The 25,988-nt window shown below is 42.9% G+C and overlaps 1 protein-coding gene across 2 annotated transcripts in view; it reads right to left on the bottom strand.

The window, feature by feature from the left end:
• Positions 1-23,469, bottom strand: part of GRAMD2B (GRAM domain containing 2B) — a 269,842-nt gene extending 246,373 nt beyond the window's left edge. For both annotated transcript variants that reach the window (XM_073624798.1, XM_073624807.1), the window contains exon 1: positions 23,203-23,469. In XM_073624798.1, the coding sequence (XP_073480899.1) occupies positions 23,203-23,315 (113 nt within the window). In that variant the 5' untranslated portion in view covers positions 23,316-23,469. The remainder of the gene's footprint in view (positions 1-23,202) is intronic.
• Between the last annotated feature and the right edge of the window lie 2,519 nt (positions 23,470-25,988).

The raw sequence follows: 25,988 nt of genomic DNA, 5'->3' as shown, positions 1-25,988 counted from the left end.
AGTTAAGGACGTGAGCCAAACAGGGCACATGGGTCAGTTGTCCCTGTCGGAGGGTGAAGAGGAGGTTGGTGCCATTGTCGCAAACCACCATTCCTGCCTTAAGTTGGCATGGCGTCAACCACCTCTGAACCTGCCCCTGCAGAGCTGACAGAACCTCTTCCCCAGTGTGGCACCTGTCACCCAAGCACACCAGCTCAAGCACCGCATGGCATCTTTTGGCCTGCGTACTTGCGTAGCCCCTTGAATGCCTACAGAGCACCGCTGGTTCCGAGGACAAAGCACAGGAAGAGGCCATGGAGGAAGAAGAAGAGGAGGGGGTGGAGGAGAGAGGTGTGTCACAATCATTAGTAGTGGCATTTTGGAGGCGTGGTGGCGGAACAACCTCCAACACTACTGCACCTTGTCCTGCATCCTTCCCAGCTGCCAGCGGAGTGACCCAATGCGCCGTGAAACTTAGGTAACATCCCTGTCCATGCCTGCTGGACCATAAGTCAGCGGTAATATGCACCTTACCGCTGACCGCCCTGTCCAGCGAGGCCTTCCACATGCCGGTAGAGAGCTGGAATCGCCTTCCGTGAGAAAAAGTGGCGTTTGGGTACCTGCCACTGAGGAACCACACATTCCACAAACTCACGGAAGGGGGCAGAGTCTACCAATTGAAAAGGTAGCAGTTGAAGTGCTAGCAATTTTGCCAAGCTAGCATTCAACCGCTGGGCATGTGGATGGCTGGGAGCGAACTTCTTTCGGCGGTGCAGCAGCTGGGGCAGAGAAATTTGCCTGGTACAATCTGACGTCGGTGTACTGAAAGCAGATTGCCCACAAGTACTTGGCTGTGACACACCTAATTCTACACCTTCATTCCTCTCAGTGGAGGTCTCAGAGAGGATTGAAGGTATAGTGGGGTTGGAGATCTCAGCTGATGAGGAGCAAGGAAAGGTCCTCTTTGTTCTTTGGTGTGGGTCTTTTAGATATGCTTGCCAACGAACTGCATGGCAGGTCAACATATGTCTGGTCAAGCATGTGGTGCCCAAGCGGGAGATGTTTAGGCCACGCAAGATACGCTTGAGACATATGTTGCAAATAGCAGCGGTGCGATCTGATGCACTCGTCTCAAAAAAGGCCCACACCAAAGAACTTTTGGAATAATGCACAGAGACAGCAGCGCCCTGCACATGCAGAGCTTTGCGGTGTGATGCAGTCAGTGTGCTGCCCTTAGGCTGGCCCCTGGAGGGCATCCTGCCTCGTTGGTGATGTGCCTCCTCCTCCTCTCTCCTATCAGGCACCCACGTTGAGTCAGTGACCTCATCATCCCCTCCCTCCTCATCACTGGAGCAAACCTGGCAGTATGCTGCAGCAGGGGGAGCATGACTGCCAGATTGCTGTCCTTCTTGGGCACCCCCATTGTCCGTGCTCACGTTACTGCCTTCATCTAGCTCAGTATCATCATCAGAGCCTTCTAAATGCTGGGCATCCTCCTGGAGCATGTACCCAACACTGTGTTCAAACAGTTCGAGGGACTCCTCAGGAGGACATGGTGGAGCTAGGGAAGGAGTCACTGATGCCATTGAGCCGAGGGAAGAGGCCACGTTGGCAGCTGCTTTGCCAGACAAAGTACCCTGAGCATGGGTGAGGGAGGATGAGGAGGATGAGGACGGCTTGGTCATGCACTCGACCAAGTCTTCCGCATGTTGTGGCTCAACACGGCCAGCTGCCGAAAAAAAGGCCAAGCGAGTCCCACTGCCACGTGCTGATGAGGATGCACCGTCTCCATGACCAGCACAGTTGCCTCTAGACACAGAGCCTGCTTGCCCTCTTTTATTGGCTTGTGACTGTCTGCCTCTCCTTGTTGGCCTTCCAGACATACTAATGGCCTGTAGCTGCACTAAGCTGGGATATATATATATATATATATATATATACTGATACTGCAGCTAGCAAAATCAACTGCCTGCCTACAGTATGAGAACACCACCAACCTTCTACAGGTAGCTTTTAGCTGAACACTGTGCAGAGGTCGCACTACACTAACGTGTAAATAATTTAGCTGCCTGCAGTAGTGATAGGATCAGGAAAACACCACCAACCTTCTACAGGTAGCTTTAGCTGGACACTGTGCAGAGGTCGCTCTACACTAATGTGTAAATACTTTAGCTGCTTGCGGTAGTGATAGGATCAGGAAAACACCACCAACCTTCTACAGGTAGCTTTAGCTGAACACTGTGCAGAGGTCACACTACACTAACTTGTAGCTTTAGCTGAACACTGTGAGAAGGACGCACTACACTAAATTGTAGCTTTAGATGAACACTGTTCAGAGGACGCTCTACACTAACTTGTAGCTTTAGCTGAACATTGTGCAGAGTTCGCACTACACTAACTTGTAGTTTTAGCTGAACACTGTGAGGAGGACGCACTACACTAACTTGTAGCTTTAGCAGAACACTGTGCAGAGGTCTCACTACACTAACTTTTAGCTTTAGCTGAACACTGTGAGGAGGACGCACTACACTAACTGTAAATAGTCTAGCTGCCTGAGTGTGGTACTAATAGGATCAAAAGAACACCAGCAATTTTCTTCAGGTAGCTGTAAATACTGTAACAAGACAAGCCTCCCTGTCAGTAGGAAGATAACAGGAATGGATCTAACTAAACTGAATATAGTGTATACATATCTCTCTCTCTCTCTCTCTCTCTCTATCTCTCAGCACGCCGGAACACACTACACAGGGCCGCCATGCAGGCGGCCTTATATAGTGTGGGGCGTGTTCTAAACCCCCTGAGCCATAATTGGCCAAAGCCACCCTGGCTTTGGCCAATTACAGCTCTCTCTACTGACGGCACTGTGATTGGCCAAGCATGTGGGTCATAGAGCATGCTTGGCCAATCATCAGCCAGCAATGCACTGCAATGCCGCAGTGAATTATGGGCCGTGACGCGCCACATGAATTTGGCGTGAACGGCCCATATCATTCGCAATTAGACGAACGGTTGAACAGACGATGTTCGAGTCGAACATGGGTTCGACTCGAACACGAAGATCATCCCTAGTGGTAATACAATCCCCCCCAGAGCATTGATGGATAATGACAGTAAAAAGAATACTCCCCTTGTCCAACCATTGCTACTCAGTACCAATAAGATCCCCTTCCAAAATATTGGTGGTCAGTGGCAGTAAAAAACTATGCCCCTAAAATCATTGGTTGTCAGAAGTAATGGGATCCTTCTCCCCTCAATGTTGATCTTCAGTGGCAGTAAAAACTATACCCCCTTCCTCCAGTCATTGGTGGTGAGTTGCAAAAGTATCCCCCCTTTTAAAAAAATAGGTGGTCAGTGGCTCTAATCCAATCATTGGTTGTCAGTGGTAATAAGATGTTTCTTCGCTCAGCAATGATGGTCAGTAGCAGTAAAAAGTGTATCCCCATTCCAATCATTGGTGATCACTGGCAAAAAAATCCCCCTTCCCCCAACATTTTTGGTTAATGGTATTAAAAAAAATCCGTCCCCAACATTATTTGTGGCTATTGCCTCTCCAAAATAAAGCATTGGTGGTCACTGGCTGTAAAATAATGCATATGCTCATTTTGCAGTTACCTGAAAGATATCCTTGTCTCATATCACTGCATTTGGTGGAAGATTACCGTACTTATCTAACAATGACTGCGTAGATCCGGAGCTGATGCTGGAATAAGCACTCCAGCACTCGGCTCCAAGATATATCCATCATCCGTGGGACACGGTGTTTAAATTCTGACACAGTCTGACAGCTTAAACTGCGTATGGTCCCTCATTTCTTCTACATATACGTATAAAAATACCATTCATTCCTATGGACAAGTTGTTAATAGTTGGGATGAATAATAAATGGCCACTCTATAGAAAAGGATGTGATTTATTACAGGGACATATATAGCACCATCAATTTCAGGCAGTGCTTCAGATATGCATTTTACATTCACATCAGCCCCTGCCCTCAAGGAACTTACAATCTAAGGTCCCTAACTCACATTCTAGGGACAGTTTAGACAGGAGCCAATTAACCTACCAGCATGTTTTTAGAGTGTGGAAGGAAAACTAAGTACCCAGAGGAAACCCATGCAGGCACAGGGAGAACATACAAACACCAGGCAGATCGTGCCATGGCTGGGATTCAAACCGACAACCCCAGTGCTGGTAGGTGGAAGTGCTAACCACTTAGCCACTGTGCCATTTTCTCCCCATGAATGCCAATCAATTTAGGCAATGGCAGGAGAGTATCTAGTGGTAGCTGTATAGAGCCAAGTGGACTCCACATGCATATCTCATAGGAGTATGGACAGGTTAGTATAAAACTATGGGGATCTGTTTTTTTGCAGGTAATAAATGTAAAGGGTAGATGTAAAAAAGTACAGAAAAGTGCAGTTATCCTTTTAAAGTAATTAGCAGCCTTTTATGCTCAGTTTGAACTGCCTAGTTTTGTAAGTTATAGCAAATGCTTAAACATCAGCTGCAGTAGCCCAAATTCAAGTAGGCCACGTGCGTATACCTTTAGATTCTGTTACTGGTGTTTTTACTTAGGATATACATTACTGATGGTGACTGATAATAAGAATGAAGCTGACAAACCAAGACTCATGTTCCAGGCTAGAAGTGCATGCATTTGATATTGGGTTTGGAATTCCCAGAACTCTGCTTCGTCTTCTTTGTATCTCTATGTGTACACAGTAATATGATCTGTGTGTGACGAAATCAATTTGTTCATAGCGTTCCTCCTCACTTACACATTGCTAGCAAGTATCCTTGTTAACCTAGGTTTGTTATGATAGGCATAACGGCATAAGATTAGTGCAGGTGAAAACTGGACTTTGAACTAGAGATAGCAAGCATTCGGATTCACAATTAGAATAGTGTATTGTGACATTCTTTTTACTAAAACAGATTGCAAGTAACATTAAAGTGTTTGTTAACCCAGAAAAATAGAGATCCTGGTGCCTTAAAGCAGTGCTTGTGCTGTGTAATCTGCCCCCCTCTAAACTGTAAAAAACCTGGCTGATCCTGCAACTTCCTGTATCCCTCTCTCTGCGGTGACCATGAAAATCAGGGCTGCTGAGCCCTGACCACTGTGGTCACGATATCCATTCATCATCTGCAGCCCTGCTCTGCTCTCCTGTCTCCCCCTCACCCCCTCCCTCCCTGCCTGACAGCTCCGTGTTCTGTGTCTCTGTCTCTGCCCCCCTTCCCCCCGCCGCTATTAGTACAAATAAAACATTCTAAATGGTCCCTGCCAGCCCCTCTATTATAGATTGCCTGTATTAGTATTAGTATAAATACAGAACCAAACTCCGTATTACAATGTTAAAACACGTTATAAAAAGCCGGCATATAAAAAAACCCAAAAATGAACACCTGTGCATAACATGGGGCGAATGGCGTGATGGCATACAATGCATAGCCACGCCCTACATGTTTCGTCATTAATGACGTCTTCAAAGGGCCCCTTTATAACGTGTTTTAACATTGTAATACGGAGTTTGGTTCTCCGGCCCTGTTTTTACCAATAAATTTATCCTTAATTTACTACACCATTGGAGCTCTCTTCTGCTTTTTTTCACGCACCACCTTCAGGTAGAGTGGGTGTTCCCCTTCAGGCAGACGGATTGGACTAGTCTCATTTGGAAACGCTCCACTCACCAGCCGAGTCAGACGCCACCATTCAACTGTCCCCGCAGAGGGCTATATCTGCGCGCGCACAAGACCTCGCTAATAGGGAGGTCCATCACTTCGGGTAAGGGTCCATCTTTAATGTCCTTCGGATTCACTGCTTCTATGGGATACATCCTTACATCTTCCTCTCCTCCTTCCATTCATATGGGCTGTTTCTGGTGAATTGTGGATTTGTATTCCTACCTTCATGGATCTGATACACTTTTACTGAACTTTTTTTCTTTGGAAATGGACTTCACTCATAATTATAATATGGTCTGACTCTTGATCATGTTTTTTCTTTTCACATGTTTGATTACACATTGAGCACTTGATTGATTCACCATTGATTTTTTTTAGTTTTTTATTTGATTGTATTTATTCAATTTTATTTAAGGATATTTAACCTTATTAAGTATTTATTATTTATATTCACTTATATTCACTTATAAGGAACATATGAACTTTTGATTGTAAGCGCACTTATTTTTACTTATTGAGAGTTGAACGCACAGTGAAGATTTTATTTCGATGTTATGAAGAAGCACAAGCTCGTCTTTCTCAGCACCTTCCTCAGGAGATTGTGCCTCCTCGAGCCTTTGAAATAAAATCTTCACTGCGTTTTATTTATTCACCTCCCAAGACCCATAAGTTCAGCTCTCTCTTTTGGACTGTATGTACTATAGATTTTGCAGCACCCGGACCCATTTTCTCTTTGATGTGCAGTGGCAACCACTGGATTATATACATTGCCTTGAAAAAGTATTCATACCCCTTGACATTTTCCACATTTTGTCACGTAACAACTAAAAACATAAATGTATTTTATTGGGATTTTATGTGATAAACCAACACAAAGTGGCACATAATTGTGAAGTGGAAGGAAAATGATAAATGGTTTTCAACATTTTTTACCAATAAATATGTGAAAAGTGTAGGGTGCATTTGTATTCAGCTTCCCAGAGTCAATACTTTGTAGAATCACCTTTTGCTGCAATTACAGCTGCAAGTCTTTTTGGGGATGTTTCTACCAGCTTTGCATATCTAGAGAGTGACACTTTTGCCCATTCTTCTTTGCAAAATAGCTCAAGCTCTGTCAGATTGGATAGAGAGCATCTGTGAACAGCAATTTTCAAGTCTTGCTACAGATTCTCACTCAGAGGCGGATCCAGGGGGGGCAACGGGGCAACTGCCCCCCCGAGAAATGGGCAGGTGGGTGAGAAAGCGGGCGGCTCCGCGGGGGCCGGGTGAGAAAGCGGGCGGGCCGGGCTACCGGGTGGCTCGGTGTGTGAGTGGGCAGGTGAGAGAGCGGGCAGGCCGGGCTGCCGTGTGGCTTGGTGTGTGAACGTGCGGGTGGCTCGGCTGAGAAAGCGGGCGGTCAGCTGGGCGGCTCGCAGTAACATCCGCCCTCACTGTGCAGGCAGCGCGGGCAACAGAGAGATTACATCATCTCTCTGCTGCCTGACTCTGGGTGGGACAAAGCAAGAGACAAGCAAAACACCACCTTAAAAGGCAAGTGACAATCCGCAAGGTGGGGCAGGTGACAATCCACAAGGTGTGGCAGGCGACGTGGCAAGTGACAATCCGTAACTTGTGGCAGGTGACGTGGCAAGTGACAATCTGCATCTGGTGGCAGGCAAGTGACAATCCGCAATGTGTGACGTGAGAAGTGACAACCAGCAACATGTGACAGGTGACGTGGAAAGTGACAATCCGCAACATGTGGCAGGTGATGTGGCAAATGACAATACGCAACATGTGGCAGGCGATGTGGCAAGTGACAATCCGCAACATGTGGCAGGTGACGTGGCAAGTGACAATCCGCAACATGTGGCAGGTGATGTGGCAAGTGACAATCCGCACCATGTGGTAGGTGACGTGGCAAGTGACAATCTGCAATGTGTGGCAGGTGACGTAGCAAGTGACAATCCACATCTGGTGGCAGGCGACGGATGCAAGTGACACACTCATGCTCCCACTGATTATGCATTATGGTGAGTTGATTGATTTCATTTTATAATTTAATAATAGAAATAATGCTCTTCAATCATCCTGACACCATAACAACCATGGTGGCAGGCTGAATGAAGCGCCAACACCAGCCATTTCAACAATAAATTGCCCGCAAAAAACGTATTTTCTGGTAGTGCCCCTCCCGAAACTGGACTCTGAATCCGCCCCTGTTCTCAATTGGATTTATTTCTGGACTTTGACTGGGCCATTCTAAAACCTGAATATGCTTTGATCTAAACTATTCCATTGTAGCTCTGGCTGTATGTTTAGGGTCGTTGTCCTGAAGGAAGACGAACCTCTTCCCCAGTCTCAAGTCTTTTGAAGACTCGCGTACACATGGGCGGACTTTTCGACCTGACTTGTCCGACAGACTTTCCAGCGGACTTTCGACGGACTTTTGACGGACTTCCAATGGACTTTTTAACGAACGGACTTGCCTACACATGATCACACCAAAGTCCGATGGATGCGTACGTGAGGACGTACACCGGACTAAAATAAGGAAGTTGATAGCCAGTAGCCAATAGCTGCCCTAACGTCGTTTTTTGTCCGTCAGACTAGCATACAGACGAGCGGATTTCTGGGTCTGGCGGAGTTACGACGTAAAGATTTGAAGCATGTTCCAAATCTAAAGTCCGTCAGATTTGCGACTGGAAAAGTCCGCTGAAGGTCCGGTGAAGCCCACACACGATCGGATTGTCCGCCGGACTTGGTCCGTCGGCGTCCGTCGGACAAGTCCGGTCGAAAAGTCCGACCGCGTGTACGCTGCATAACAGGTTTTCTTCTAAGATTATTATTATTATTATTATACAGGATTTATATAGTGCCAACAGTTTACGCAGCGCTTTACAACATTAGGGCAGACAATACAAGTACAATACAATTCAATACAGGAGGAATCAGAGGGCCCTGCTTGTTAGAGCTTACAATCTAGGAGGGAGGGTCAAGTTATACAAAAAGGTAAGATTGCCCTGTATTTGGCTCCATCCATCTTCCCATCAACTCTGACCAGCTTCCCTGTCCCTGCTAATGAAAAGCATCCCCACAACATGATGCTGCCACCACCATGTTTCATGGTGGGGATGGTGTGTTTAGGGTGATGTGCGGTGTTTGTTTTCTGCCACACATAGCATTTTGCTTTTAGGCCAAAAAGTTCAATTTTGGTCTCAACTGACCAGAGCACCTTCTTGCACATGTTTGCTGTGCCCCCCACATGGCTTCTTGCAAACCATAAATGGGACTTCTTATGGCTTTCTTTCAACAATGGCTTTCTTCTTGCCACTTTTCCATAAAGGCCAGATTTGTGGAGTGCACGACTAATAGTTGTCCTGTGGACAGATTCTCCCACTTGAGCTGTGGATCTCTACAGCTCCTCCAGAGATACCATGGGCCTTTTGGCTCCTTCTCTGATTAATGCTGTCCTTGCCGGCCTGTCAGTTTAGGTGGGTGGAGAGAGTGCCGCTCTCCCCTATGGGGGATCAGGTGATGACGGACCGTAGAGTCCGCCGTCACCCGATCCGATCCGAAAACTGATGGAAAAGTAGGTTTTTTCCTCCGTTACACTTTTTCGGATTGGAGCGGGTCGGATGTCAGCGGACATGTCACCGCTGACATCCGACGCTCCATAGACCTCCATGGAGTGTCCGTTCAGGTCCACCTAAAAAACTGACAGGCGGACCTGAACGGACAGTCCATGTGAAAGAGGCCTAAATGTTTTTTTTCCTTTTAATATATCCACTTCTCATCTTCTGCATGTGCCCCCATAGCAAGCCGCTTCCTATGGGGGCTCACATGTGGGTGTGCTCCCATGCTGAGCTGGACTGTGTGCTTTCATAGACGCATACAATGCAGCTTGGCCATTCCCCGGCTCCCTCCTCTCCCTCTTCCTCTCAGCAATGCCAATGGCTCCTGCTGCTATCAGTGCAGCAGGGAGAGAAGAATTTAAGCCTGATTTAACCCCCCCCAAAAATATTATATGTTTCCTGAAAGCAGAGGCCCCGTAGAATACAAATATGGTAGGTGCATTTTCTTTCACTGTTGCAACTGTTTTTAAAATCGATATTTTCAGAAAAAAACACACAATAAATTTTAGTGCACACAAACACAATTTAAGTCCCAGTTTTATGTGCAAAATAAATGATGAGTTATGTTTGGAAACACATGCCAGTCCATAGCCGAGCAGATCACTTTTACATTAAAGCTCAAAGTCCACTGACTATATGGCAGCCGATGTACACATGCGCCTCCAAAAACCAAGAAGTTCCCTCCACTGCGCTCACCTCCTCCTGGGCCCCCCTGTTGACCTGATGGGGCCCAGGAAAATTTGATAACACCCCCCAAGCAAGTAAAAGTTAGGGAAAAATATAGAAAGTCCTTTTTTTAACATGCAGAAACAACTGTAATGCTGATCGGGCCCCTTGAGGAGCTGATGGGGCCAGGCCTGGTACAACAGGGCCGGTTGTACTGCCCTATCAGTGGCCCTGTGGAGAATGATGCAGATTATTTTGGAGGCTGCAGCACTGAAATAAGGGTAAGGTAGGAGACCATGGTCACTGAAAAGGTGAGTATACAAGCTCTTCTATTTTTAGGGCACCTTCCTTTAGGATTTTCTTTTACCCCTACCCTACAAGAACAGGAATATTTCCACTTCCAATTCTGAGACTTTGTCAAATACAGCAAAAAACTAAAAATTTGAGGCCACAATAATCCTAACCATAAAGAATTTAATTTTAAGTATAACCTCAAGTAATAAAAGTGAGTTAATTGTAACAAAGTGCCATCATCCAAATTGATATATTGAAAGAGGGGGAGGGGTGGGTGAGTCGTGCAGTTGCTGAAGCTGACCAGACAATTTTTCCCAACCCTAGTGTTTTTAGTGGACTATCTCAGTACTGATAGAAGATAATGTGTTTCTTAAATAAAAAAATATTGTTTATTACATTAATAATGACACACAGAATTCATTTTAAAAGCAAAATTGAAATAATAAATAAACAAATACTCAGGGTTCCCCCAAGAGATATCTGTTGATGAAGTGTATCTCAAAGATTGATCTTTCCTCTACTAGTTTTGTGGTACATACACCGCTTCTTCAGGAGGAATAATCTATCTATAAGACATATAATTGGATAAAGCACAAATAAGATCACTTGCATTTGAAAAACTTATACAATTATAATTCAGCAATAATGTATACAGGAGACGAGTAGCTCACCCGACGGGTCAGTGACCAAGTGTGAAACCATACAGCTCAAAGACGATTCCCCCCGCGGCGGACAAGGGGGATTGTGCGAAAAGATTTCTAAATAAAAGGGAATAATAATAATAGTGAGGCATATAATAAAGAGTCACTACACACTGAGTAAGGATGGGAGAGGAAAAAGGGAAAGGGGAAGGAGGGAGGGGAAAATGGAAAGGGAAAAAGGGGGGGTGGGAAGGGTAGGGAATGGGAAAGGGGGGGGGAAAAACAAAGGGGGTAAAAAAGGAAGGGGGGAGGGGGAGGAAGGACAAGGGGGGGAGGGCAAGGGGGGAGGAGGGGGAAGGAGAGGGAAACAGTGGGGGAGGGGGGAATGGAAGGAGGGGGGGAGCAGGGGGGAGAAAAGGGGAGGGAAAAAGGAACAGGGGGGAGAAAAGGGTAAGAGATGAGGGGAAAAGGGGAGAAGGGGGAGGGGAGGGAAAAAGGGGGAAGGGGGAGGGGGGAAACGAAAGAAGGGAGGAGGGGAAGGGGAGGGAAAGGGGAGAAAAAAGGGGGAGGGAGGATAGAAAAGGAAAAGGCCAGGAAAAGGGAAGAGAGAAGGGGGGTAGTAGGAAGGGGGACAAGAATGTGGGGGTGACTGTGAGGCATGTCAGGGAGCTACATAACTCACATAGAACCAGTAGTGCCAGTAGAATTATTTTAAAACTCCAGGGGAAAAGATGAATACTTCTAATTTAAACAGTAGGACAGACAGTGGTATATCCGGATGGCTGGCCTGCTCATATACTGTGGGGGGGGGGGTAATTTAAGGCTTGAAAACTATTTAAATGAGCTCCCGACCCGGGGACATGACACGCGCCGCCGGCCGGTGGCATCTAATGACACCGGGTCAGTCTCCCTGCACTGCGCAGGTGCGTGTTTGGGTCAGGAGCTCATTTAACAGGGGACACATGACTCACAGTCACAGGCAGGTAGGAGGTTGGACAACCAACATCCCCCCTCCCCCTTCCCCTCCTTACCACTATGCTACTCAGGCTTTTATGCCTGGTTCCATATGCCTTATACACATATGTATAACCTTGCTCTTATCTCGCAGATTTCACCTGCTGCTTTCAGTCTGGCTGGGGAAGCATCAAGGGACTATTTACCAGATTGTGGGGTTATATTTGAATCCTTTTCAAGCCTTAAATTACCCCCCTCCCCACACTATGTGATCAGGCCAGCCATCCGGATATACCACTGTCTGTCCTACCGTTTAAATTAGATGTATTCATCTTTTCCTCTGGAGTTTTGAAATAATTCTACCGGCATTACTGGTTGTAGGTGAGTTATGTCACTCCCTGACATGCCTCACAGTCACCCCCACATTCTTGCCCCCCTTCCAACTACCCCCCTTCTCTTCTCCCTTTCCCTGGCCTTTTCCATCCCCTCTCCCCCTTTCCCTTACCTTCCCCCCTCCCCTTCCCCCCTTCTTTCGTCCCCCCCTTCCCCCTTTTTGCCTCCCCCCCTTTTCCCCTTTTCCCCTCATCCCTTCCCCCCTCTCTTTCTCTACCCCCCCCTTTCTTCCCTTTCCATTTTTTCCCTCCCCTCCCTTCCTTTCCCATCCCTTCCCCTTTTTCCTCTCCGATGTTATCCTTAACTCAGTGTGGAGTGACTCTGTATTATATGCCTCGCTATTATTATTATTCCCTTTTATTTAGAAAGCTTTTCGCACAATTCCCCTTGTCCGCCTCAGGGGGAATCGTCTTCGAGCTGCATGGTTTCACACTTGGTCACTGACCCGTCGAGTGAGCTACTCATCTCCTGTATACATTATTGTTGAATTATAGTTGTATAAGTTTTTCAAATGCAAGTGATCTTATTTGTGCTTTATCCAATTATATGTCTTATAGATTATTCTTCCTGAAGAAGCGGTGTATGTACTGCAAAACTAGTAGAGGAAAGATCAATCTTTGAAATACACTTCATCAACAGATATCTCTTGGGGGAACCCCAAGAATTTGTTTATTGATTATTTCAATTTTGCTTGTAAAATTAATTCTGTATGTCTTTTTCTATGTAATAAACAATCATTTTTTATTTAACTAACCATAAAAAAGGGAAAAAATGGCTTGTCATCATCCAGAAAACAGGAATAAAATTTTTACTTTTTTAATCATATTTTATTAAATACAGTGTAAAAATGTTATTATCAGTATAACTTTCCCCTCTAAAAAGTGAAGAACCCAACAGTCACTTGCAGGCCTGGAGTTCTGATGTCTTTGGTTTTGATGCAGTCTGTGACCCTGAGAAGCCACATCACTTGAGATAGGAAGAACACATGTTGGCTGTTATCTATCTTGTCAGATGCTTGACAGCCAAAACACAATGTGTGAAAATAGAATGGGATCTTGCCATCAGCTGCCATACCCACAAATTAACCCTTTTACCAGCTAGATACAGCATGAAAAAATATTTTAGTGTCACATTAAAACTTCTGGGTGTCAACAATATAATTGAAAGATATTAATGTAGAGCATAAGTACGGCGTGCTAATTTGTTTTGCACTTTGACAGAGGGCTATCATTACTATGATATATTGACAACTATACACACACTAGTGTTATAGTCCATGCTTTATTATTGTGAACAATATGTCTCCCTTTTGCTGTTTGCAGCTATCATACTGTTCTCATGCAAAAGCCACATACCTGAATCTCTCTGTATTTTGTTAGGCCCAAACTCATACTATAAATACAAGTGATTACTGTGATAATAAGATAAACTAAACATAAATAAATAAAAAATTATAATATCACAGTTAGACCCCTTTCACACTTCTCAGATTTTGCTCTGTTTCCTGTGCATTTCTGGTGTGTTTTTGAGCCACTTGCACCTGTGAAAAATGGTCTTGTGACTACAGGTGCGTTTTACTGCAATTTTACAGCGATTTCCATTAATTTCAATGGGAAGCTGTGTTTTTGGTGTGGTTTTCAAAACTGCACCAAAGATGCAGAATGCAGGACTTTTCAAAACGCATTGCACCCACAGCACAGTGGTGTGAAAAGTCCCATTGAATTTAAAGGGAAATATTTTTCCTGCATTTTTCTTGCAAGGTAAAAACCCAGGAAAAACCTATCAGTGTGAAAGGCCCCTTAATGATGACTGAATCTGCCTGGGTTCAGTTCACCATAGAATTAGAGAATTTTTTCAAATTTGGCAAACCTGAACTTAGAGGCAATCCCCATTGAAGTTTATTGCATTGTGTTGATTACTTCTGTCTATTTCAGCGTTAATAGGTATGGTCAAAAAAAGGCACGGGAAGCTGGGCACTGCCATGGGAGCATGTACCAATGGCAAAAAAAAAAACACTTTGGTTTTACTACAAGAACTAAGATACAGCAGTGTAACATGGTCCAGCAGTGGGACAGCTTTATTTAAGCATAACTTAACCATCAATTATGTATGAATTGCATTAATTACCCCTTATAGGGGTGTACCACTGGAAAAAACTGGATATACACAAGAGTAAGAAAAAGAAAATATGGGTACAAAAACTATATCCTCACAAGTATCATTGCTAAAATGTATACATTTTTATTAACAAATCATAATAGTACCATGGTGCAGGTTAATTCCTAATATTTTTTCAGTACCTCCACGAAAACCAGAAAACCAGAAATAATACATAGCATATATCTCAATATAATTCAAACAACAGAAAGTTCTTAACCTTCATCAATGATGGCAAAGATCTACAATATATATTTAGTAGGAGCACATTTATATATATTTATATAATATATTTATATATAATGCAATGTACAGATTGTCATGCACTAAGGTAAATGGCTTAATGGAAAGATACAACCAATATATTAAAGGCATCTATGCCACTCATGTCATGTGCGTGAACCCCAAATATGCACTGAGAAAGAAAATCAGGAGACACACAACGCCTCACCCCAGGTGCAGTCTGTGGATATTGTGATAGTAATGAAGAACTTCTATGATAATTACATAATCAAACTATTTATAGAGGCAGTCATTTAGTAGAAAAAACTACCAAGTATAACACATCAGGGTTTCTTAGCTCAATGGTAGTGCCAAAACAGTGAGTTTACTCCATGCCAGATACGTTTTCAGGGCTTTCCTGCCCATTTTTATCACAAACATCAAAACTTCGCACAGGTATGTCTTCCCGCACAGGTGGTTCTCACCATCACTGCAAAAACATAGATTCAGCCTCCTGGCTCTCTTGTGGCAGCTTTACTGCTCCAAGTACCTCTTCAGGGTCCCTCTTGAATTTTAGTACCTTTTTGGTCCCCTTGGCCATGAAACACGTCCCAGTGTTTATGCACAGATGCTGCACCTTAGCTCTGAATTTTTCTTACAGCTTCGTAGCTGTTTATGTCCCTCATGGACTTTCTCTCAGGCTCAGGCCTTGCTCTGTCCTGACCTGGAAAGCATGGTGCATGCAGCACCTCCCCCATGGTTACCTACACTGTCTATCTCGGGAGGGTGGGGCTCTGAGCTCTAGCTCTCATATGAATGCAACACACACCTGAGCCATTAGTGTGCTTGCTACCCAGCAAACTGGCTTAACCACCATTTTACACAGTGGCAGGGGGTCACCTGCTACATAATCCCCCTCCCACCCTGTTTTGAACTGGGCGGAGGAACACATAAACCTGTCAGCGTAGTTGGGACACCTCTGTGCCAGTCATTAGCTGCGTAGGCCCAACTCTTTTTCCAGGTATGTTTTCCCAAGCACTTTACCCTGGCACCTCTGTGCCAACTATCCTCAACAGGAGTCCTAGCCTGTCCAACCTTCTTTTTAAAGGGGCACTCCACCCACATATTTTTCAGGGTGTGCTTCCACAAGCAATCTCTACTATCCCTTCTATCTTCTGGTTTCGGAATCCTACATTTCTTTTTACCTCCCCAGACCTATTTTCCCAGGACTGTAGGGGACCTACTTCTATGACACCTGTCAGGGACTGACCTCTCTCACTACCAGACTCAACCTTAATCACCATCATCTGTTTTTCAGGTTCACTAACCCCTGTGTGGCTGCCCTGGGCAACCAAACCATCTGCTAATAACACCACATTTCACCATGAATTACACACATCATTGTCAATGTCATCAGGAACTCTTGTCCCATTGTTTGCTAGGACAGTGTCTGAGGAGGGACCACCTACAGGCAAACAGTTACTCCCTATGGGACCTTCCCACAGTTTCACATTGCCCCCTATTGTCCAACACTCCATAAGCAACTGTTCTACCAGACAACCTTTTTCAACATATTTTTGTACACAAGTCTCTTTAGCCATTTATGTTTCCATTGGTACTTCAGCCAATATCTGTCCAACAGTCCTCTGGAGTGCTTCTCATACACAACATCGGGTTTACACACTTCCCTGTTACAGTTACCAACACTGTTATTATTTCCTGTCATTTCTGATTTCTCTAGCAGTTCCCCTGAGCGCCTTCTGCACACAACAGCCGCTGAAAGCACTCTCGCAGAGAACTGTGAGACCACTTTCCATACAAGTGACCAGCATTGCAGTAACCAATACCAATTTTAACCAACATTGCTTATCTGATTGAAGAGATTTGAGGTGATGAACTCTACTGGCCCCAGTAAAGAGTATCCCACTCAATATTCTATGCAAAAATGATAGCCAACGAAATTGATCCAAAGCATATTAATCTATCCCCAAGACATACCAATATAAGGCAAATGAGTGCAAATAAAACTCTATTTAACTTGTAAGCTGTCTCCACCAACATGTAAGGAACACAGAAATATAATGGATTAGTTCAATCCCTAATGTTCCAGCTAATACAAACTAATTCTAAACCACATAGGTAAATGTATCCTTTAATAAACACAAAGGGGTTGATTTACTAAAGGTAAAAAGCTTGTTGAATTTGCAAGTAAATGTTCACTTTGCAAGGCAATTTTCTTTAGCTGAGTGAATGTGGTAAAAATTCACTTTGCAAAGAATACACAGTCACATGCAATTAAAATAAAAAATACAGTATTTTGCTTGGACATGTGTGGATGAAGGAAGTCAGCAAAGCTTGAACTCATTCACATCCTCTGGAACTCACTACTCCAATCTGTCCGGTTATCGCCTACTCTGTCCACTTTTAGGTGATCCCTGAAAATTCATCTCTTCAGGGTGGCCTATCCTGCCTCCAGCTAACAACCAAATCTTCTACTCCCCTCATCAGTTCATCCCACACAGTCCTTACCTTTTGTTTCACCAGCCCCTCCCTCTTAGATTGTAAGCTCGCAGGAGCAGGGCTCCTCTAACCTCGTTTTGAATTGTACTGTGGGTGTAGTGTAGTGTCTCCCTACATTGTAAAGTGTTGTGCAAACTGTTGGCGCTAAATAAATCCTGTATAATAATAATAATTCACTAAGCTAAGGGAAAGTCCCTTCAAAGTGAGAATTCCTTGCAATGTCAGCAGTCTGTTTGCCTTTGTTAAATGAACCTTAAGTGTCCACACTATCTCAAATCCAAGGATCAATAAAGTCTGAAATTGCTTCCAAAATTATGGACCAATAGTGGGGCATATTGATTCCAATAACATCTCATTAAAGAGGAGCTCATTTAGGATGCTGACTTTTAAAATAAGGACACCTACCTGTCCAGAGATCCAGCAATGTTGGCACTCAAGCTGATTCTTCAAGTGTGTTTGGGTGCAGGGGCCGAGCATCCTAGGTAAGGGAAACTGTCAGTGGAGCCTTTTGGCTTCACAGCTGGTTTCCTTCTGCGCATGTGCGAGTCACACTATGCTTTATGAATGGTCCCGCAGTCTTCTGGGAAAAGTGGGTGTCCGAGAAGGGGGAGGAGGAGGGGCCGGAAATCATCGAAGATCATGAAAGCAATCTAAGCAGGAGGTGGGAGCGGGTACCTGTCAAAACCAGGTACCCACTCCCCCCCCCAAAAAGTGCCAAATGTGGCAGTGGAGGTGGGGGTGCAAACAAGCGGAGCTTTCCCTTTTGGGAGGAGCTCTGCTTTAACGTGGGAAGACGTGACTTGTATCAGTCTACAAAAATATATAATTAATTATATATTAATTGTTAAATGAACCTTAAGTGTCCACACTATCTCAAATCCAAGGATCAATAAAGTCTGAAATTGCTTCCAAAATTATGGACCAATAGTGGGGCATATTGGTTCCAATAACATCTCATTAAAGAGGAGTTCATTTAGGATGCTGACTTTTAAAATAAGGACACCTACCTGTCCAGAGATCCAGTAATGTTGGCACTCAAGCTGATTCTTCAAGTGTGTTTGGGTGCAGGGGCTGAGCATCTTAGGTAAGGGAAACTGTCAGTGGAGCCTTTTGGCTTCACAGCTGGTTTCCTTCTGCGCATGTGCGAGTCACACTACGCTTTATGAATGGTCCCGCAGTCTTCTGGGAAAAATGGGTGTCCAAGAAGGGGGAGGAGGAGGGGCCAGAAATCATCGAAGATCATGAAAGCAATCTAAGCAGGAGGTGGGAGCGGGTACCTGTCAAAACCAGGTACCCACTCCCCCCCCAAAAAGTGCCAAATGTGGCAGTGGAGGTGGGGGTGCAAACAAGCGGAGCTTTCCCTTTTGGGAGGAGCTCTGCTTTAATGTGGGAAGACATGACTTGTATCATTCTACAAAAATATATAATTAATTATTATTAAGCAAATAGATCCAACCTCTAAAACATCTTTCTCCTTGAGAGAAATGCTAAGGGAAAGTTTCCTTACTACCTATTTTTGTAGTCACAGGTCAAGTATCCAGGGGGTAGCAGCCAATTTGCATAATTATGCCCTGTACACACGGTCGGACATTGATCGGACATTCCGACAACAAAATCCATTAATTTTTTCCGACGGATGTTGGCTCAAACTTGTCTTGCATACACACGGTCACACAAAGTTGTCAGAAAATCCGATCGTTCTGAAAGCGATGATGTATAACACGTATGTCAGGACTATAAATGGGGCAGTAGCCAATAGCTTTCGTCTCTTAATTTATTCTGAGCATGCGTGGCACTTTGTGCATTGGATTTGTGTACACACGATTGGAATTTCCGACAACGGATTTTGTTGTCGGAAAATTTTATAGCAAGCTCTCAAACTTTGTGGGTCGGAAATTCCTATGGAAAATGTGTGATGGAGCCTACACACGGTCGGAATTTCCGACAACAAGGTCCTATCACACATTTTCCATCGGAAAATCCTATCGTGTGTACAGGGCATTAGAGTCACCCACAGTATGCAGGGGCATACAGTTAGTGACCCCCTTACATTCCTTAATATTCTACCACTTGGGTTTCAAGGCGGATGACTCCCCTAGCGTGAGATCATGCATGTGCACAGCGAAGGCTGCTGATGTCTGTGTGCAAAACAGCAATGTTTAATGAATAAAGGGCTGCATGGTATCCATTAAATTCTGCTTGTGCTCCTACTGAATGTGTGTTTTAACATCATGTTCAAATCTTTACTTTCTGCATTCTCCTGAAGAATTGGACCCTTGGTACATAAAACATGTTGAGAACTCACTGTTGTATGAAGTATATTGAGACATACAGGATTTACTGTTAAATAATGCTAGGGTTAAAGTTGTAATCTTAATATGATTTGTTAATAAGAATATATCCATTTAAGCAATGACACTTGTGAAGTTATAGTTTTTCTACCCATAAAATCACACATACTTTCTTTTCACTTTCATGTACAGTATATTCATGGATAATGAGCCTAACCAGTGTATGCCTAACATTAATTTTATTTATGAGGACGTGGGGGTGCAGTGAATGTGAATGTTATAATGTGAGGTGGTTTAGGTGCACTGTGTTTTTGCTTTAAAAGAGATATATGGGTTTTTGTTTATAATCATACTTACCTAGGTGGACCGATGCTGCATCTGTCTCCTGGCGCCTCTAACACTGAGAACTGAGCAAACAAACACAGCCGATCGCTCGGTTCTCACAGCTCCGTGAGACTCGTTTCTCACAGCTCTGTGAGACTCCATTCAGTCAGCAGCTCTCTGCTCTGCCTGCCCCCACAGTCACTGAAGTGCTGGGCTGTGGAGAGGGTGGGAGTGGCCGGCTCAGGCTCTTAGTGGCTCTCTGAGAGGCTGAGCCAGGTGCTGGTCCAGGCATGTGGGCAGATCCCGACTCCATTGTCACGATCTTGCCCGAGCCTGGACCAGCTCTGTGACATCAGCCGATAGCGGGCTTCAGCCCACTGTCTGCTGAAAACGGGTCACAGGAGTGCAGAAAGAATTGTACTTTTGTGATCCCCAGAAGTACAGCCAAATGAGCTTTGGCTGTACTTCTCCTTTAAGTTTTTTTCTATTAAATTATGCTGCAATGTGCAAAAGGCAGCTTCAAGAACAGAAGGTCAGTAACAAGTGAATACTGTGCTTTGAGCACTTCAAACTATAAAAGGCCCTTTTAAAATAAAATAAAAATCATAAAAAAAGGAGATAAAAACCCCAAAATACTACCCCTAAAAAAGCACACTTTTTTTCTAAAAGAGAAACCTGGTAGCAAAAAAAGGTTGCTTAGGATGAGACCGCAGCTAAAAGTGGACACTGACCTCAAATCAACCACAACACAAATTTAAAGCAGTAGTAAACTCCACTATGTGAATTTTACCTACAGGTAAGCTTATAATAAAGGTCCCCTGTAGGTAAAATGAATATCTCCTAAACGTGCACCGTTTAGGAGATATTCCCTTGTTTTGATGTCACTGGTGCATGTGCTGTGAAGTAATGGCATACCGTTCCTTCAGAGCCTGTGCTGCGGCTGCGATTCTCACATGCATGCGCAAAAGTGATGTCATCATGGCTCGCACATTCAAATGGCTGGAGCCCGCAAACCTGGAAGGAAGACTGGGTAAAGATGGAAGCCCTGTCAGCGGTGACAGTGCGCCGCTAAAGGACTTAGTTTTAAGGTAAATCTTTCATAATGTGCTTGTATGCAGTGCATTCTAGCAGATTATGATATTACCTTGCAGGGGGACTGGACTTTTTTTTTTGTAATGACTTTACTGCCACTTTAAAGAAAAAAAGCTAATAATAATAATAATAATAACAATAATAATAATAATAATAATATAGTGCCTTGAAAAAGGTACTCATACCCCTTGAAATTTTCCACATTTTGTCATGTAACAACCAAAAACGTAATTAATGTAATGTATTTTATTGGGATTTTATGTAATAGACCAACAGAAAATGTCACATAATTGTGAAGTGGAAGGAACATGATAAATGGTTTTACACATTTTTTACAATTAAATATGTGAAAAGTTTGGTGTGCATTTGTATTCAGCCCCCTTTACTCTGATACCCCTAACTAAAATCTAGTGGAACCAATTGCCTTCAGAAGTCACCTAATTAGTAAATAGAGTCCTCCTGTGTGTAATTTAATCTCATTATAAATACATCTGTTCTGTGAAGCCCTCAGAGGTTTCTTAGAGAAACTTAGTGAACAAAGCATTATGAAGGCCAAGGAACACACCAGACAGGTCAGTGATAAAGTTGTGGAGAAGTTTAAAGCAGGGTTAGGCTGTAAAAAAATATCACAAGCTTTGAACATCTCATGCGACACTGTTTAATCTATCATCTGAAGATGGTAACAGTATGGCACAACTGCAAACCTACCAAGACATGGTCGTCCACCTAAACTGATAGGCATGGGCAAGGAGAGCATTCATCAGAGAAGCAGCCAAGAGGCCCATGGTAACTCTGGAGAAGCTGCAGAGATTCAGCTAAGATGGGAGAATCTGTCCACAGGACAACTATTAGTCGTGCACTCCAAAAATCTGTCCTTTATGGAAGAGTGGCAAGAAGAAAGCCATTGTTGAAAGAAAGCCATAAGAAGTACCATTTGCAGTTTGCGAGAAGACATGTGGAGGACAGAACAAACATGTGGAAGAAGGTGATCTGGTCAAATGAGACCAAATTTAACTTTTTGGCCTAAAAGCAAAATGTTATGTGTGGTGGAAAACTAACACTGGACATCACCCTGAACACACCATCCCCACCCTGAAACATGGTGGTGGCAGCATCATGTTGTGGGGATGCTTTACTTCAGCAGGGATGGAGAAGCTGCTCAGAGTAGATGGGAAGATGGATGGAGCCAAATACAGGGCAATCTTGGAAGAAAACCTATTAGAGTCTGCGAAAGACTTGATACTGGGGTGGAGGCTTGCCTTCCAGCAGGACAATGACCCTAAACATACAGCCAGAGCTACGATGGAATGGTTTAGATTGACTCTGGGATGCTAAATACAAATGCACACCACACCTTTCACATATTTATTTGTAAAAAATGTTGAAAATCATTTATCATTTTCCATCCACTTCATAATTATTAATTGTTTCATAATTATAATTAACTGCAACTTTGTGTTGGTCTATCACATAGAATCCCAATAAAATACATTTACATTTTTGGTTGTAACATGACAAAATGTGGAAAATTTCAATGGGTATGAATACTTTTTCAAGGCACTGTAATAATACTATAAAAAATACAAAGCAGCAAAGGGGTTGATTGCCAAAGAGCTAGGAATCAAAATGAAAATACAGTTTCCTAAATGACTTTAATCTCTGCCAGCATTCCGTACAAGAGCTTCCAATTCAGTGACTGATCCGTGCCCCCATCTTTTATAGTGAGGAAGCTGGCTTATTCAAAAGCTTCACTTTTTGGCCGTTCTAAGCCTGCTGGTCATGGTTCAAAGGCCATGACATGCATTATTGTTAACAAAAAAAATTCTCCTGGGCAAATCTGCACATAAATCCACAGGGACAGCAAATTTTTCAAACCTGCAAGACTCATCTGAAACCCTTGGTAGTTGTGAACCAGATCATCATCCTTAATTACAGTTTAGAAACTGTATATACATAATTAAAACGACTTTTAGCATTGTGGAATTTGCATGCATATTGAACTTTGTTAGAGAGAGTAGGAAAATAATTTTAGACTACAATATGCTTATGTAAGAATAACAAAGTGAATATTATGTAATCTTACTAGTTAACTATAATGAACATTTGATAAAAAGCTTCATAGTATAGGTACATTTAATTTAAAACTCATACAAGACATTTAAGTAAAAAAAAAAAAAAAAAACAATCCAAAGCAGCTATTTTATCATGAATAAAAGTACTATTTTAATTAGCATAATCATTCAACGGTTTCACTTGCTAGTGCTTGTATTTGATCTATTGGGATGTATCACAGGCTTCAATAATATTGTTGCTATTAGTCTCTGCTAAGAGCTTCAGGTGCAGAATGCTTATAATCAATAAAACATTACTCACTTTAAGAAGACTGAGCCAATGCTGTCTGTAGGACTCAGAGGAGAGCAATCGCTTGAACTCGGAACATTTTCTAGAGTGTCATCTAAGAAAACAGAATCTTCCATTTTGTTCATCTTTTTTTTGTATGTATAAAAACACCAGCAATAGCACTTGATGAGTACGTATAAAAACACCAGAGAAAGCAGTTAACAAGGTTAAAAGCTGAGAGTATGCTGCAATGAGGAATGTCGTGAAGCAGTAACATTTACAGCCCCGGAAACAGTATATGCTACTGGCTTGAATACAAGTCAGTCCAGTTTCTGTACATGTTAATGAGTAACTTGTAAGTATCGCAAATGATACAGATTTCATTTGAGGTCATCATTCTTAAAACACAGACAAGCTGCCAAGGCACAGTTTGTGCTGACGTTGATAGCAGTATTGTACTGTAACATGTTTTGGTATTTTACAGAAAAAAAGGCTTTAGTTATTATTAATTCACTTGTGCTGTTTGTACAATGTCACCCAAACAAACTAATCAAGGGGATATGGTTATTGATTTAAATTTTGTGCCAGCTTTTATTCTAAACAAAATGTTTAGTAAATAGTTTTCCTTTTATTTATTTTTTCTAAGATAGACTGTGCTAGATTGTATAGAATGAAAAAAAATATGCATATGCCTTATATTTCACTTCCTTTATGTAACATAGCCTGCCTTCCTGTGCTATAAACAATATTAGCATTATATGCATAGTTATAGTTGTCCCTGATGGTGTGAGAATGGGGTTCAAAGGAGGAACATCTATGTCTTTCAGTGGGCATCAGGCATGATGTACAGGTTATTTTCCAACTTTCACTAAACCCTCCCCCCCAACAAAGCAGACTGCCCTTGAAGCAAGTATATGAGTGTGGCTGGTGAAGTTGAATATACAGGAGAAGTTCTCAATTACTTATGGCTGTTTTTTCCTATGAATTCTATGTAGTAAGAAATGCCCCACAGCCATCTTCTTTAAGTATAGTGAATAGGAGTTAGGATCTGTGCAGACTGTTTGGATTGTTGTGGAAGCACAGAGGCACTGTAGGGTTGGAAACAGACTCTGCATGGTGTAAGCACTGGAAGTACCTAGTAACAACTCTATAGAAGTAGGCAGAGCACCACTCATTAAGCAAATTCACATTTGTGGTCAGGTGTAATGTAGTATCCAGACTGGTGGTGATAGTATCGAAGGTTTGGACCAGAGTTTCTCAACCAGGGGTCCATGAAACCCTATATCCTTCAGAGGTTGCCAGGAGTTCCTTGAGCGATAAATGATTTCTACCTCTCAGATGAGTAACCCCTGACATCAATTATCTTTTCATCTATCTGTTAGGGTTGAATTCTTCCCAATAACCAAAAATGTTAGAAGCATTATTCACACTGACACTCACACTATTGTACTGTGAGCTGTAAATGTAAAACTTATTAGCAGGGGTTCCCTAATACCAAAAAAGAATTTCAAGTGTTCCTACATGTTAAAAAGTTTGAGAAAGGCTGCTTTAGACAAAGTGTAACTAGGAAGTGTAGCCAGGAGTCATTGACAGGGATAACCTGAATTAAATGTTGCACAAAGAAGCACAGAGAGCAGAAATAACGCAGGAGTTTAAAGCAGGTAAAGGCTAAGTGAGGTCAGGACAAACAAGTGAAAAAAACATAGGTTGATATAACATATGCTTGCACACATTCCTGCAGGTATGCAGGACACCTGAAAGCATAAATGGACTGCCGATGCAGGTGTATGGACCATAGATAGGAGTCACATTATATACACTGTATGAGGGCCTAACAGGGGAAGCCAAAGAGTACTGAGACCTAGAAAGTACACTAGAGGAAATCTGAGAACAAGTAATTGAGGGAAAAGTTTCTGCATCATGAGGCAATGAAGACCATATTACAGGTAGTCAGTTCAAATTCAACTATGCATAGTAAATTTGTTTCAGACATCAGTGCAAGAATAAACTACATTACATGATGAACAGGTACTCTGACACAGCATGCAAATTTAAAGCAGAACTACACTGCATCGGAGCACCACAGACCAAAAACTATTTAATTCATTTTTAAAATTCAAAGCAAACTCACCCATTTATCCAATATTCCATGCTTTATTTTGCAGAGAAATTACTTTGAAAACCATCCCCTATCATTTCTGCCCGAAGCCATCTTGAGCGAGGGCAGATGATTCATGTAGTATTTACTTCCTGGAGTCCATCTGCCCTTAGCTCAGCCATGCAGGCAGGAGGGTGTGCTTAGCTGAGAAGACCCATCCTCCCCTTCTGAAAACTCCTGGGATGCTTGACATCATTTGCCTAGGCCTGGAAACCAGGAAGTAAATAAAGAAATGTAAAAAGAAGTTACACAGGTAAATATGATATACTGTACTTTCCTATCCAATGCTAGCAACATAAGGATTAAAAATAGTCAATGTAGATTGAGAGAGTGAAGTTCCACTTTAATAATGTACATTTGAAAATATATGTAATAGACCAGATTTTATTTTACATTGTTTTTAAGTTATTTTTATTGTAATTTCAAGGTAAATACAAAACAATACAGAGCCTATTGGGCATACCCAGGCTAAGTCACTACAACTGCAAAACTAAGAAGAAGAAGAGAGAGAAAAAAACAAAAAAAAACCCCAACAATTATATATAAAGACATATATAATACTAAATAAACCACTCTACACTCAACCACCTGTGCAGAATATCCAAAGCATTCCTCCAATTCTACATATACCCTACAAAGCTTACTTTAGTTATTTATGAAA

Source organism: Aquarana catesbeiana, linkage group LG01 (genome assembly GCF_042186555.1).
Source record: "Aquarana catesbeiana isolate 2022-GZ linkage group LG01, ASM4218655v1, whole genome shotgun sequence".
NCBI lineage: Eukaryota > Metazoa > Chordata > Amphibia > Anura > Ranidae > Aquarana > Aquarana catesbeiana.
The sequence above is the reverse complement of the archived record's forward strand: the minus strand, read 5'-3'. Positions and strand labels throughout refer to the sequence as shown.